This window comes from Salvia miltiorrhiza, chromosome 8 (genome assembly GCF_028751815.1).
Source record: "Salvia miltiorrhiza cultivar Shanhuang (shh) chromosome 8, IMPLAD_Smil_shh, whole genome shotgun sequence".
Classification (NCBI taxonomy): Eukaryota; Viridiplantae; Streptophyta; class Magnoliopsida; order Lamiales; family Lamiaceae; genus Salvia; species Salvia miltiorrhiza.
In genome coordinates this window covers 56,879,379-56,895,759 of record NC_080394.1, presented here as the reverse complement: position 1 = coordinate 56,895,759, position 16,381 = coordinate 56,879,379, and the positions used below count along the sequence as shown (strand labels likewise).

Below are 16,381 nucleotides of genomic sequence, written 5' to 3'. Positions count from 1 at the left end.
AGAGAGAGAGAGACCCGAGGACAGCAGCCACGGCGTTACCAAACTGGAGGGGACGAGGCCGACCGGTACCAGGACAACAGCAGCGGATCGGCGAGCCTTTCACTTGCCGCCGGGAGGAACAGCGGCAACAGTCCAAGGGCAGCAGCGGCGCGATGAGGGCGTCGGACACTCCCCTGCTCGCCGGCCTTCACAAGGCGGCGGCGGAACTTCAGCGTGAGGGAGAGAGACCGGAACCGATGGCCGCTGAACAGCCGAGGAAGAGGGCCGATCAGATCTTGGCCGAGAAAGAGAGAGAGCGGCCGGAAGGAGAGGAGGCCGACGGGCTCCAGGCCGGAGCAACGCCGCTCCCAGACGGCGACCGGCCGCCCAATTTCGAAAGGGTAGAAGCAGCAGCAGCAATGATTCCTTGAGAATCAGGGCTCGATGTTGGGGGAGGAAAGAGGACGGCGCCGGGGCTTTGACGCGTCGACAGATGATGCCGGCCGAAGCAAGTGACGGCTGAACGGCCGGAGGAGGCGCAGCGACCAGAACTTGGCCGAGAGAGTGAGGGAGAGATCGGCTCCTTGAGAAGAATAGAGAGAGAGACCGAGTGGGAGAGATAAGGAAGGGTTGGGCCTTTACCTTTTGATAGATTGGGCTTATGATTAAATGGTTCTGGGCCTCCTCCTTAATTATTTTACTGGGCCACTGTATTTGATTTATTGAGCCCAACTATTTATTCAGTAAGTGGGCTACTGTTTTAATACAGTTGGACCAAATTCATTTTAATTATATGATTTGCCTTAATTGGTTCATTGTGGATTAATTATTCTTTTATTGATTGAGCCAGATTTATTTACTTATTCAGTCCAATTATCTGATTCATTCACTCGAGCCATTTATTATTTTTATTTGGGCTGCAGATGTAAATAATAGTGGGCTGCCATTATTTATTTATTCAAGCCCACTTTTACTCATCTAATTATTAGGCTGCCTTATGTTTGGGCCTTTTAATTATTGAATTATTACTACTATTATTATTTCTTCCATATTTATTTAAGCTCGATTAATGATTAACCTCGATTATTGATTAATTCGATCCGATTATTTCTAATAATGGATGTATTATTACGAGACCACTAAGGAAACGAGTCGATTTAGCTATTCCCTTTTTATCGATTAAATAGCGCGAGATTTATTTAATTATCAAGTGGGTTAGAACACCCTAAGATGAGCGGATTAATTTTAGTTAGTTATTCGACTTCATGAAGCGAGACTTAATTAGTTTTACTAATCTGATGGCCAGGATTAATATTAGAATATCCTCGATTATTAGTCCCGAGTAATAATTCATGCATAAGAGAGTCATGCATAGTTAATTTTGCACTCTCATTATTTGAGGATTTTGTTCGAGCAATACCTTATTTAAATTTCTCGCAATAAAGGTCAAGCGCGAGAGCAATAACTAGATTAAGAGCCGCTACACCACAACAAGAGTTGCTATCAGGTGGGCATTACTTTCATATATATCAAATGAGTTTAAATGTTACGTTCAAGCAAGTTATTTCATGACTAAATTAATTGAAGTTATTTCAAATATTGTCTTGCCATAAAATATTTAAATTTCAGTATGATATCTATCTGATGTGACTTTTATCATGTAATCGAATTCGGGTCTTGAGCAGTTGATAGCTATCCTGCCAGGGCTAGTGTACACCAGTGACCGTGAGTCATCTAGCGGGTTGGCCGGTCAAGTGACCGTGAGAGGTGGCCACCTCTCCGGCACAAAGTTTCAGATATGATAGATTACAAGAGAACTTAGACTGCAGTCGAACTTTAAGAATCACAAATGAACTTAGTAAGCTTGGGCCTTTTTAGCGAAAAAACTCCCTTGCTGTACTGTTTATGATGGCATGATAATTTACAGTTTTGAAGCATGTATTTTTATACTTAGGCATACGTGTCCACTGAGTACTTTTGTACTCAGCCCTGCATATATTTCTAAATGTGCAGGTTGAGCAGCTGCTGGTGGTGATGAAGTGACGAGCGGGACTCTTTTGTCTTATTATGTATTAATGAACTCTAGGGATACATGTCTTCATACATGTAATCAGAACCTTATTCCGTTGCGTACTCAGAAGTGTTATGTTATTTTGGCTAAGTCGGAGTTATCCGAACTTACTAGTTATTTGAGTCTATACGACGAAACCTCCGTTATATTATAAATATTCCTTTTGTTAACAATGATGAAATGCGATCCTTCCTTGTTTGATTATCCCCTTTCTACCCCGCTTCTAATCTCCCTCCATTAGTCACGGTTTCCCGGCTTAATTATCCTTAATTAGGTCCGGTCGTGACAGCTTGCGAAACCTTTCTTCCACACTACGCTCTGGTATAATTCGTGGCGCATGTCCTTCAGGGTTAGGTCCTCTTTCTCCTTCTCCAGCCATTCTGCATTCAATTAATAATGTTGGACTCCTTCTTCATTCTTTCTAATAAAAATTTGTGATACTGGTGACATAAGGATCCTTCTATTGTCTGAAACGATCGTTGGTTGTCTACAAGTCATCCTTTCATGTATCGTGCTTTGATATTCTAACTTTCGTATTCTGACTTTCTATGGTTTACCCTTCCTTGATCATCTTTCTATGTTCTTGTCATTCTATACTTTCTATGTTCTCTATGTCCATGTTCAGTGCTTTCGATGTATAGTCCCTTCTATTTCTAGTCTGTTCATGTCCTCTAAAATCATTTGATCATAAAAATCTAAAGACATCCTTCATCAGTTCACTAAGCGACTATAGTCTGTCATCATATCCTTTCTAGGTTCATAACCTAACTAAAACTTGTGATAACACATAGTGGTTGAATCATCTCATGGTAATAAATTGCATATCATGCAGTTATGCAATATTTCCATATTCAAATCAAGTTAGCACATAGTCTTGCATGATAAAAAAATGTTTTCAGTCTCAAATTCATATTTAGTCTCAATATAGGTTAAGGTTCCATACATGTTGCGTTTCAGTGTACGGACGTCTCCATACATGATTCGCTTCAGTGTATGTTCAATCACAGTTCATATCAATGCATTCAATCTTAAAACACATCCATTCTTATTGCATGTTCAGTCTTAATACATATATTCTGTCTCAATGCATGTTCAGCCTCAATGCATCTATAGTTTCAATACATGCTATGTTTCAATGCATGTTCAGTCTCAATACATGTTCCGTCTCAATGCATGTCTTGTCTCAGTGCATGTTCAGTCTCAATGCATGTCCCATCTCTATGCATATTCAGTCTCAATACATGTTCATCTCAATGCATGTTCAATCATAATGCATGTTCCATCTCAATGCATATTCAATCTTAACATGTTCTATAACATATTCATTTGGTGCATGCATTTCAGTAAACATTTTGAAAACATGATTAACATACCTTGGTTGAGGGCAGTGTGACGACGAGCTGAGGGTTGCTGTATAAACTTTTAGAAGTCTAGAGATGACATCTTAGACCCAACATCAATGAACTTGTGGTCTCAGAGCCAAGAACTTTTGCTCTGATACCATCTGTAACAGCCCGACTCCCGGGAGAATAAGAAATGGCTACTTAATGGGATTTGCTAGACTTTGCTCAAATAAAATAGGTGATATGTCCTTAGATTTAGGTGACACATTCATAATAAAGGAATTTCGTAATTGAAGGATAATAATTACGACAACTTAGATAGAAATTCTCCCAACAAGGATCAAAAGTTCGGAGGTCTGAGACAACAAGATAACACTTCATTTTAGACATACATATATGCGAGGTTCAGTTGCTAGAAAATGCGATTGCCAAAAGAGTTCATAATAATTAGGCTAAGAATATTTAAAGAGTTAATCTCAAAAGATATCCACCTAAGTGAATATTATGGCAGCGGAAATTATTATATGAAACTACAGCAACATCCTCCCTCAGCCTCGCACGACACCACCTGCCGCTCAACCTGCAAAAGGTTTTGAAAACAATTGCAGGGCTGAGTACTAATATACTCAGTGGGTTTAGCCATTTGAAAACATTTGTAAATCCATTTAAAAGAATAATCCATGCTATGAACAGTATACCATAGAAATATTTGAAAGCATTCCATGCATACTTAAAATAAATTTGTGGATCCATTTCCAGTCTTCTCTCTATTGGTGCTTCACCTATAATGTGAACATATGGGAGCAGCCCACAGAGGTCCACTACCATGCATGTTTCAGAAATGGGAGCAACCCAAGCCTGACAGTCTGAGGCAAGTGGGAGCAGCCCACAATACCCCCTTGTGTGTACACAATCCTAACCAGGGCGATCCAATCGCTACGCTGGCTAGGACCCGATCGTTAGATAACATAGGAGCACTTTAAACAATAGAGATATAAGAAACATTTTAACATGGACATTCATTTGCATTTGCATAATACAAGTAGAGCTCAATAACTCAAAGCATACTTTGGAAAATAAAACCCACCTTGATAGGACAAGCCTGTAGATAAATTTGCACAATTCTCTTCTTGTAATACCTGTGCTAAAACCTTCTAACAAGTGGACCTACAAGATAATCTAATCTTAATAGGTCGCAAAATATCGTACGAGCTAACAATTCTACAAAGCTGCTAAATCTTAATATTCTACGCCCGGATTTTCAAAACTCAATTGAAAATCTTAAAAATCGAAATTATCAAAATATTTATTATTGCATTATTCACTATGCAAATTCATATCATATCTCAAAATCACATAAGGTAAATAATTACACTTAATAAAATAAATAGTCATATTAAAAAAATTTCAGTTGACTAAGAACTTAACTAAATAATTTTAAGTAAAGCATGATTTAACAAAAATTAAATCAGCCCAACATCTAAAATAAAAATGCAGCCCAATACTCTTATTAAATCAAACCCATCTTGAATTATAATATAGGCCCAAAAATTTAATGGTCCAATACTAAAACCCTAGCCCACAACCCATCTCCTTTATTAAAAACAAAATCACACACACACACCCACGCACACACGCACACAGACGCACACACACACACCACACGCAGCCTCCATTTCTCCCTCTCTCCCTCTCCTCTTCTCGGCCTCTTGCCGCCGCCACCAGACGGCACGCCGCCGTCGGAGGCCAGCGGCTCCGCCTCCTCTCTCCTTCCCTTCGACCTCTCTTCTCCCAGCCCTCTCTCTTCTCCTCTCTCTCTCTCTTCTCCCAGCCCTCTCTCTTCTCCTCTATCTCTCCCTCTTCTCCGTCGACGGCAGCGGAAGCCACCGCCGGCGCCGCGTCGACCGCAGCAGCCGCCGCCTCCCCTTCACTCGTCTCCCTCTTGACCGGCAACAGCTGCCGCCTCCTCTTCTTTCTTCCTATCGGCCGAGCGAGCAGCAGCATCCCGAAGGACCGCCGCGCCGCCGTCCTCGCCACCACCACATCCGATTCTCCCTCTCAATCTGCCGCCGCTCCCTCTCCCTTCAAACTCCGGTGAGCCACCAGCTGCGCCGCCGCGCTTCAGGCTCCGCCTGCCTCGGCCGCGAGCGGCCGGTGGGCTGCTGCCAAACATGCAGCGCCGCTGCCTCTCCTTTCTTCCAGATCTGGCACCGCCGACGCCCTCGCTCCGTCCGACAACAGCACAGCAGCAGCAGCAGCGCCGGCGCCGCCTCCTCCTGCCTCGCCGAGCAGCCGATGCTGCTCTGCTTCTCCGGCTAAAACCGCCGGCCAACACCCCTCCCCAAAATCACCTCAAAACCCCTATCTCATTCTAACCTTCTAATTTCTTTGAAAAGGTGAAGGAAAAATTGTAATCTTTTCTAAAAAAAAAATCAATCTTTCTTATGCAAAAAATTCAGTCTTTTCTTATATAATGGGCAAAACGATTGAGAAATATGTACTTACAAGCTGTGTTCTTTGATTTGTTGGTGTATGGAGTATCAGATTTTTTTTTTGATTTCTGGGACAGAACTTTCTTGAAGGGATACTTGTGATTTGAATGGATTTTTGGAGAGGGAAGAAAAGCTGATGATAATTGTATGTGAATGATCTGATCTTGAGTTTTGGCAGATTTATTACATGAGAGAAAAATGCATGTAAGGTGATTGGTTCAAAATGTGGTGGATTGCAGATGCATGTAAAGTGATTGGTTCACAATGTGGTGAAAATGTAGAGTGATAGGTGGCTGAGCAGATTTGGTGATTTAATGAGAATACAATACGGTAATCACTCACCAAAAACAAATTTAATAAATAAAATCAATTTACACTAATATGTGGGCTGGTATACACATATAAAAATGGGCCTAAAAATATATAGACAATCTTAAAAAAAATTAAATATGCCCAACTCAAATAGGTCCAACTCAAATTAAAAGTAAATGAAAATAAAATAAAATGTAAGATCATTTCCTTTGAGCTCGTTTGGTGTTAATATGAAATAAATTCAAATAGTCACGTATTTGCATTTAATCTCTTTTGGTAAAATTTAATAAAATTTTTCATTAAAAGAAATACCCTTTTTTTTATCAATAAAAATTTTATCCGGGCGAGAAATTCACCTAAATAATATTCTAAGTTCAAGTATCTCGGGAAATCCTATTAGGAAAAATCGGGGTGTTACATGATGAATAAAATCGTTGATAATTTATATTTGATTAATTTAATTATAAACTTTCAATTATATTCTTCTAATTGAATTTATTTACGCAATCTTTCATTTATATATATATTAGTATACCACTCGTGTGATGCACGCAGATTATATATTTAAAATAATAATAAAAAATTAAATAAAAACCATATATAGATACATAATTATAAAAAATTAAACTATATTTTGTAATTTGTTCTATTAGTAAATTTCATACATTAAATAAATCTAAATGCATAATATAATAATCAAAGTATCATAATAGAATCTATTTATTTATTTATTTCAGAGTCAATACATATTAAATTAAATGATTTTCCACAATTTTTCATTTAAGATGCATATGTAATTCAAGATGAAACCACGCTAAATATATATATATATATATATATATATATATATATATATATATATATAATTAAAAAATTACACACTCCATGTCTTTTTCGAAAAAAATTGATTCTAATTTGAATTTTTTATACTTTAAATTGTAACTTATGCTTAATATTCTCTATTCGACTATTAATTTCATTAAACTTCAACATATTTAGAACATTTTGCGACATAATAACTAATCATTGTTTTTCTCTATTTTAGTTAGTTAATTAACTCCTCATAATTTATTTGTAGCTAGATTTTAATTTATAATTATGTTAATATTATTTAACTAAAATAAATTATCAATGAATTCAAAAAGATATATAGATACATCATCATCATCATCATCCTTTAGAATGTAATATTTTTCTTTCATAGAATAAATTATAATAATTTGATGTATTTTGATAGTAATATTATTTTATTCTATCAATAATTTATTTTTTTGCAGAAATAAAAGAGTCAATTAAATTTTTATACATAAATAAAAGTTCAATTATTTAACATTATTTTTTTAAAAGAGTCAGTTATATTAAAATTGTTAATATCAAATTTGTTGAGTATGTTTAGAGATATAATAATCAATTTTGTAATTAAAACATTAAAAAAATGGCGGCCTTGAAGACAAAATTTGATTAAAAAAACTTATATATTTTAATTAAGTTATGTCATTAAGAACAATAATAAAGAAAAACAATAAGTTATACCATTATGAAAGAAAAAATAAAATAGTGATGCCAAATTTTTGGAAAGCGGAATCAAGTCACGTTGCTACTAAAAAAACGGTTGTATATAATTTTTCACTTCAATTCCAATTATGTCCTTCAAATTGAATGAAATTACATTTACTTTGCTTTTTATATATATAAAGATTTATGAGTATCATATAAATTATTCAACAAACTTTATTCCTTATTCACATAAACTAGTATGTGCCCGCTCGTGCGATGCACGACCATCATCGAAATTGAACGATAATTTAAATAAATAAATAAAAATGTTAAACATAATATATATATATATATATATAAGTAAATATAAACATAAATGATCTCAATAAAAAATAAATTATTCACAATATAATCTCAATAAAAATATCAATCTGAAAACATTCGAATTTTCAATTATTGAAATAGCAATTAATTGATTTAATTGATAATGTGTATAAATTTATAAATAAATAAATTATGAAATATCAAAAGCAAGTATATATGATAATGAGTATCATTATGGATCATATAATATTCTAAGATGTACAAAACTATTTATTTACATATAGTATAACTGTAGTTTAATATAGAAAATCGATAATGGTTCTCTAATTACTGATTTTCCAATGAGTAATTTTGAAGCTTAAAAATTCGATTTTTAAGATATACTATATATTAGTTATTTATCTACAAATTTATATTAATATAAAGTTGACCTTTAAAAAAATATTTTTAAGCTAAAGATTTCTAAAATGAACAAATATAAGTTTCATCATTGTAATTGCATTAAACTGATATAATAAAAATATAAATAGTAAAATATAAAAAATACTGATCTATAGTAAAAACATAAAAAATAAAATAAAAAAATATGGAAAAAGGAATGAAAGAACCGTGAATTTTAAAAAATGAGAAATGAGAGAGGAGATGATAGAGGAGAGAAGAGAGAGGAGAGAGAAAAAAATAATTTGGTGACTTTAAACTATAATAACTTATTGGTTTTAAATTTATTTTTTATAATTTTTACATCAAATTAAAGATATCGTCATTATCTTTAATTTAACATCCATATTGAATATTTTTTTATAAATTAAAGTTGATGAATTTAAAAGAAAATCAAATTGAATAAATATATTTGAATAGTGTTTTCTAAGTAATTAATATATTTTGTTGAATTAGTGTGAACGTGTGAAATGAGTTAGTGGTGTCAATAATTTTTTTTTAACCTTCATATTAAAAGTATTATCAAAATTGCCATTCAAATCAATTTCAAATTGATTTGAAATCAATTTCTAATTGAAAACTGCTGTTTTAATATAGTATAGATATTATTTTTATTCGATAAATCTTGAACAAAATTCAGATACGATTATTCATGAAAAATACTACTTTATTCAACAAAATAGTTTCCTTATTCACAATTTATGAGTATCATATAAATTATTCAGCAAACTTTATTCCTTATTCACATAAATATGATTTTTATTCGATAAATCTTGAACAAAATTCAGATACAATTATTAATGAAAAATGCTACTTTATTCAACAAAATAGTTTTCTTATTCACAATTTATGAGTATCATATAAATTATTCAGCAAACTATTATCCTTATTCAGATAAATATGATTTTTATTCGAAAACAAGTTAGCATTCTAAAGTATAAAGACTTGAAATGATAAAGCAAATTTCTGGAAAACAAATCTAATAAGTAAACTCTTGTCAAATACATGCGTTAATTACAAAATATTTAATTGAGTACAGCTAAGCATGTATAATCCTTTCCATAAAAAATAAATAAAATTCATGAAATGTCATCCATGGAATATAATTATTGTTTATCGTACTAAGAAAGTTATTCAGCAAATTACTATCCTTATTCGCAAAAAGATAATTTGTATTTAGGTACATTTAGAAAAATATTCAAATACAATATAATTATTATTTATCGCACAAAGAAAGTTATTCAACAAATTAATATCTTTATTCGCAAAAATATAATTCTTATTTAGGTACTATTTGAACAATATTCAAATACAATATAATTATTCGCAAAAATGCTATATGAATTACTAATTTTATTTAAGACTTAAATTCTGCATGCGTAATTAATTAATGGATTAATAAAAATATCAATTAGGTGAAGATTTTATTATCTATTCAATTTGTGATTACACATTAAAATTATTCAAAGAAAAATAAAAAAACATTGTTTTACAGAATTAAACAAATGTTTAAGCGAAAAATTAGTAACAAATAAACCTATTATAGCTATTATACACATATAAATTGGCTGCAAATTCTCATTTAGGGATTCATCAAATCTTGCGGCTGAGTCCATGCACGAAACATTGACTAAATTATAGGGATATATTAAATCTTGCCATAAATAATACAGATATTTTCGGTTACAAGATTAATTGAGATTACAATTATAACCTTTTTAAATCTTACAGCATATTAAATTGCAATTTATCTCCACCGCTGGATTCAACAAAATTAACGCTCTGATGTATTCTTCATTCTCTCTACATTTAGCATTCTTTTTTGATCCCTTCCCTATATATATATATATATATATATATATATATATATATATATATACTCAACTATAATATAGTATCATTTTTTTCATGATTAATAATGAGCTTGAAAATCGTATAATTAATTAAATATATTCATACAACATCTCCCACTAAACTTATTTTTTTAAAGATTATCCATCATCCAAAAATTAGCCAACATTAGTTCAATAAAACAATCGATGCTATTTGTTAATGTTAGTTGAAAATTTTCAATCCCTAAAAAAATAGTTGAAATTTTTAGGAATCAATCAATAATTTATTTCCTAAAATAGTTGTTGATTTAAATAAGGGGAAAAACCCGTTTATTTCAATAGGAATCATTTCCTAAAATAATTGTGTGAATTAGGGTTGGGGAAATCGTTTGGGTTGAATATTTGAAGGGTATTATGGCAGCCATAATTATGGCTCCATATAATTTCCCTTAAAAAATACAAAACCTGAAATTAGAATTTGCCGTTACTTGTGTTTAATAAAGTCCTATTCTTTTTCCTCAAAAAAAAATAAAGTCCTATTCTTTAGGATTAGTTGACCTATTTTATTGTTTTCAGTTATGCTTTTATTTGCAAGCCTATTTAACACAACAGCCACTTTGTTTATTTAACACAAATACACAATACCTGCTTTTGTACTCATCTTATCATCATACACCTTTTTCATTCATCTCTTCCAAACCTTCTCAAAAATTATCACATAAAAAGAAAAATTTGAGTGAGAATGAGTCGGAATCACGCTGCCATGATTTTGGGAAGAATTATCTCCAATTCTCCTTTAAATTCATCCACTCTCCCCATTGCTTCTCCACACTCGTTTCTTACCAAACCCAGATTCCATTTTGATAATCTCAGCTACCAAATTAGATACTTCTCCCCCTATCCCAGATTCAATCTTGAATCTATACGTGAGCCCAATGATGCCGTCGCTCTATTTCGGGATATGATGAGAACGGAGCCGCTTCCTTCTATTAAGCTTTTCTCGAAATTGCTGAGTGTTGTGGTCAAGATGAGACAATACTCTCTTGCCCTTCATTTGTTCGATGAAATGCTTCAAAGAAATGCTCCTGTAGATCACTACATATTGAGTATTGCGATTGATTGCTACTGCCGACTGAAAAGACCAGATTTTGGGTTTGCAATCTTAGGCATTTTTTTCAAGCGTGGGTACGAGCCTACTGTGGTAACCTTTAACACTCTCGTGAAAGGTCTTTTGTTGGTTGGAAGGTTCCCAGAGGCAGCCAAAGTGTTATGGAAGCTGTCGGTCTACCAATTATGCGAGCCCAATGAACGTACGTATAATACTATGGTTAATGGGGTATGCAAAGCTGTAGGTACTCTCAAAGCGCTGGAATTGCTCTGCTTATTGGAAGAAGAAAAGGGAATCTGGAAACCCAATATCTATTCTTACAGTGCAGTCATTGATGGTCTATGCAAGGAAGGAAAGGTGGACGATGCTCTCCGACTCTTCTCCTCTTTGGGTGATAAGGGGATTTCACCCGATGTTGTGACATATACTTCAATAATTGAGGGGTTATGCAAAAGGAGAAGAATAGACGAAGCAGAAGACATTTTAAAGAAGATGATAGCTGATCTGATCTACCCAGATGTGTGGACGTGCACTATCTTTGTGGATGCTTGGTGCAGAGATGGAAAGGTGGAAGAGGCCGAACATATGTTGGTATCTATGAAGGAAATTGATGTTCAGCCCAACATTGTCACATACAATGCATTGATAAATGGGTACAGTATGCAAGGAAAAATGGACGAAGCCGAACGCATTTTCCAATTGGCAGTGAGCTCTGGAATTAAGCCCGATATCATAAGCTACACTAGTTTGATGAACGGGTATTGCAAAAAGGGGCAAGTCGATGAAGTTTCACGTCTTTTTACCATAATTCCCTACCAAGGGTTAAAGCGCAATGTGGTTTCTTATACCATAATGCTAGAGGCCTTATTCCGTGAAGGCAAATGTGAAGACGGCTTAAAGCTTTTCAAAGAGATGGAAGCTCTACAAGTGTCTCCAAATATAAAGACTTACAATGTCTTGCTGGATGGTTTGTGTGGAGCTCATCGTATTGGTGAAGCATTTTCGGTGTTGCATACCATGGAAGATAAAGGCATCATTCCTGACATTGTGACTTATACTATCCTTATTGAGGGATTATGCCACGATAATAAAGTCACACAAGCAAAGGATCTATTCGATGAGCTTCCATCCAAAGGTATGCAACATGACGCCGTAACATACACAATCCTTATCGGTGCACTTTGCAAAGATGGGCAGATAGAGGAGGCTAAGGATTTGATGATGCAAATGGCAAACAATGGTTGCTTGCCTGATTGTGTGACGTACAATGTTTTTGTTCAAGGTCTTCTCAAAAGGAACAAGACTAGTGATGCAATTCTACTGTTGGAAGAGATGGAGTCAAGGGGATTCACACTTGACGAAACTACTTTTTCGATGTTGATTGAACCTGTGGTAAGTGCAGGTAAAGATAGTGTTCTATTTGATAAGCTTAAAAAACTTGTACCAAAGGACCTCTTTTCTAGATAGGTGTTATGTTGTGTTGGAGAACTAGGGTGACAGTATATTTATATCTCTTCTAATTTCTTAAATTACACATTTCCTGGTTGGCTGTATTCTTCTATGGAATTGGAATTTGTCCACTTGGATTTCAGTTTCATACCAAAACAGTTTACTAAATTTCTGGGAAATATGTCAGAATTCTTCTTGGAAGCTTTGGAATAACTAAATTACAGTTTAATCAGCTTTCCAATCCATTGATAGATTAACTATGAGAATTGATTTTGCGATCTTGAAAGACTTCACATTGGTGGCAACAAGTTGGAAGGGAAAGTCTCTTTGGAAATCTTACAAAACTAGTGATTTTAACTGCATCTGAAAACAAGTTGATTTTGAGATTAGATTAGCACTGGATTCTCCCCCTTTCCAACTTAGAATTGACAATGTAAATACTGAGAAATAAGCTGTCGTCCATACTATATTGAAATGATACTAACACTTGACATTCGGGTAGGATAGTCCACTTGAATTAGATCTAGATTAGGATTTGGATCGGATACGACCCGGGTATACAGGAGATTTTGTAATCAACGAAAATCACGACGAAAAACGAAACACGAGACACCATCATCAACTAAAAGTAGCACTTAAGGCATTAGAAAAAGTGAAATATAAAAGGTAACATCAATCCCCTTCATTCATCTCATGTTCCACCTTGATCAACGAAAATGAATTAATTAAAAATTAATAAAACACGAGATGTAACCGTAACACCACCGCCGCGGCCCCGCTCAGTGCAGGAAAGCATAGACGGCGGTGGAGATGTAAACAAGCAGAGCGGAAGTGACCAAAACAATCAACGCCGTGACGGCGTGGACGGCCGATCTGCTCCCACACGACAGCATCCCGAGCCTAATCTCGATCACATTCACCATCGACAGCATCAGGAACAAGCACCCCATCACCGATCCGATCGCCGACGCCATCATCCCGAATCTGAGCACCTTCAGATTGATGTGAGCCCTAAAAATCTCGTCCACGTCCTTGCTATTGAGCAAATTGATGGCCAATTTCAAGCCCTGCGCCACCAGCGAGGAGAAGAGGAAGAAGCTGAACGACACCACCTCGAAGACCAGCAGCTTCTTCGCCACGTCGACGCCGGCGTCGCAGGCGGAGGGGTTCTCGAGGCTGTGCTGCCCCGGCGTCGCGAGGGAGAGGCCGACGAAGACGGCGATGGTGAAGAGGGAGTTCACGTTCACCAGGCCGTCCAGGGCGGTCACGTGGACGCTCGTGGTGGCGGCCGCCGCGACGCCGCCGGAGCGCGGCGGGGAGTAGGGTTTCGGGTAGTCGTCATCTGCAGATCTGCGAAGAAATTCGAATTGAGCTAGGAAAGTTAGGAATAGTGTTGGAGAGAATCTAGAGGGAGAGAGGGGGAGAGATGGGGTTCTTACGCCGACATTGTTGAGGGTTGCGGAGGCAGCCGGAAAATTTGGGGGTTGGATATTTTTCAGGTGGAATTCGTCGGTGGAGCTGCGGAGGAGTGTTGCTTGGAGAGGTTGTACATTGCGGCGAAGGTACAACTTATATTTTCCTGGAGTGAAAGGAAGAGAGAGAGAAAAGAGAAAGCTTTGCTTTTTTACTTTTAAATTCTTGACTTGTCGGAATGTGATTTATTTCAACTAGATTCCTTCTTTTTTCCCATTTTGCAGCTTTCATTTTGTAACGTGTTCTTTTCTATTTTCCTTTTTTTTCTTTTCGGTCACTAATTAATTATACACTATATATGAAAATATATAAAGATGAGGTTTTTTCCTTTTTTTTTTCTCTCTCTTCTCTTATCAATTTTTTTTTCATTATTTTTTATCTTTATGTTTATACTCCCTCCGTCCCCAAAATAAGTTCCTCTTTGGGGACGGCACGGGTTTTAAGGAAAATGGTAAAATGTATTGATAATGAAGAAAAATATGTTATACTCCCTCCGTCCCAATAATAAAGACACACTTTCCTTAATGGGTTGTCCCAATAATAAAGACACATTTCTAAATATGGAAAGAATTAGGGCTTAACAAATTCTAATTAACTTAACCTTAATTATCATATAAATACCTAATAAAAGCCCTAATAGAAGGAAACAAACCATCCGCCTCCCTCATTTCAGCCCCATCTCTCTCTGGAATGTTCTCCCCTCTCCGGCGAACAGCGCCGCCAGTTCATCCCCTCTCCGGCGAAGAGAGACGACAGAGATGTCGATTTCGTCGAAGGAAGAAGGTTGATCTTGACGGAACTCTGCGGCGTCGATTTCGTCCATAATGCCGCTCGTCTCGGAACTCTGCAGCGTCGATTTCGTCCATCAATGCCGTCACCCTGTGCTGCCGAACCACCACCACACAGCTCCGTCATCTCTCTATCTCTCCGATGGCAGCAACCATCGCATAATCCCCAATCATTTCTCCTTCTCCCAAAAACCTAGATCCCCAAGTTCCCCTTCAACATTCAGCCCCCAATTGCAGAACATTCAGCATAGATCTCTCATATATGCAGAACAACCACCGTCCTTCTGAAACCCTTCATCTCCGCCGCCATTCTCATGGTTCAAATTTGGGAATCAAAGAACAAAATTGGCAGATCTCTCTCTTCTCCTTCATGGATTCGAAATTTCTAGCTGTGTTAGTTTCGATTTCTAGATTTGATTTCTGGTTGTGTTGTTTCGATTTTCATAATTCGATTTTTTGTGTTGTTTCGATTTCTGGATTCGATTTTCATGGTTTTAATTTTCTGCATTTCTGGATTCGATTCGGTTTCTGCATTTCTGGATTCGATTTCTGCCGTCGATTTTGCTCTTACTGTTTTGGTGGTGTTGTCGGAGGTGGTCGGTGGTGGTGGTGGTCGACGGTGTAGTGGTGGGCGGCGGCAGTAGACATTTAAATAAAATTAAAAGAAATCAGTAAGACTTTATTCCCTAATCTATCCCACCTTAACCTCCGTGCCCAAATGAAGTGTGTCTTCATTATTGGGACGGAGGGAGTAATTAGTATTGAGAGTGGTGAAAATGTGAAAAAGTGTTATAATTAGTATTGGGAGTGGTGAAAAAGTAAAAAGTAAGAATAAATAAAGTATTATTAGTGGTGGGGTAGTTGTCCAAAAATAGAAAGAAAGAAAGAGGAACTTATTTGGGGGACGTCCCAAAATGGAAAAAGAGGAACTTATTTCAGGGACGGAGGGAGTATAATTTAATTCTTTTCTAAACATCGTCAAATTTAATTTATGAATAAATATTTAAAATGCATAGTATATAAGTTCGTGACAAAATATTTAATATGACATACAAATCATCAAAAATAAATTGAAAACGAATAAGTTATAAAAAAATTAAAATATTTTATTTTATCTCTTCATTAAAATTTTACAACTTTTTATTTATTTTTGTGGATAAAAATATTTATTTATTTATTATTATTACATGTAATACTCTATATTAATAATGTGTAATGTTAATTTTCATTATCAAATAACTTAAAATTATTTAATAACTATAATTATCATTATTG

At 35.5% G+C, this 16,381-nt stretch overlaps 2 protein-coding genes and 1 long non-coding RNA gene across 3 annotated transcripts; 1 reads left to right on the top strand and 2 right to left on the bottom strand.

Annotated features, from left to right (window-relative positions):
- Positions 1-3,731: 3,731 nt before the first annotated feature.
- LOC130999422 (uncharacterized) lies at positions 3,732-5,806 on the bottom strand. Its single transcript, XR_009093513.1, has 2 exons — positions 4,481-5,806; positions 3,732-3,973 (listed from the first exon to the last, which is right to left on the bottom strand). It is a non-coding gene; the product is annotated as an uncharacterized LOC130999422 (long non-coding RNA).
- Positions 5,807-10,935: 5,129 nt separating this feature from the next.
- LOC130999420 (putative pentatricopeptide repeat-containing protein At1g12700, mitochondrial) lies at positions 10,936-14,647 on the top strand. The gene has a single exon (XM_057924941.1). The coding sequence runs from the start codon at positions 11,031-11,033 to the stop codon at positions 12,861-12,863; it is 1,833 nt and encodes a 610-aa protein (XP_057780924.1). The 5' UTR covers positions 10,936-11,030; the 3' UTR covers positions 12,864-14,647.
- LOC130999421 (uncharacterized) lies at positions 13,464-14,425 on the bottom strand. Its single transcript, XM_057924942.1, has 2 exons — positions 14,285-14,425; positions 13,464-14,195 (listed from the first exon to the last, which is right to left on the bottom strand). The coding sequence occupies exons 1-2, from the start codon at positions 14,290-14,292 to the stop codon at positions 13,625-13,627; spliced, it is 579 nt and encodes a 192-aa protein (XP_057780925.1). The 5' UTR covers positions 14,293-14,425; the 3' UTR covers positions 13,464-13,624.
- Positions 14,648-16,381: the final 1,734 nt, after the last annotated feature.

Coding starts and splice junctions, on each gene's coding strand:
- LOC130999420 (XM_057924941.1), top strand. CDS start 11,031: ATGAGTCGGAATCACGCTGCCATGATTTTGGGAAGAATTATCTCCAAT.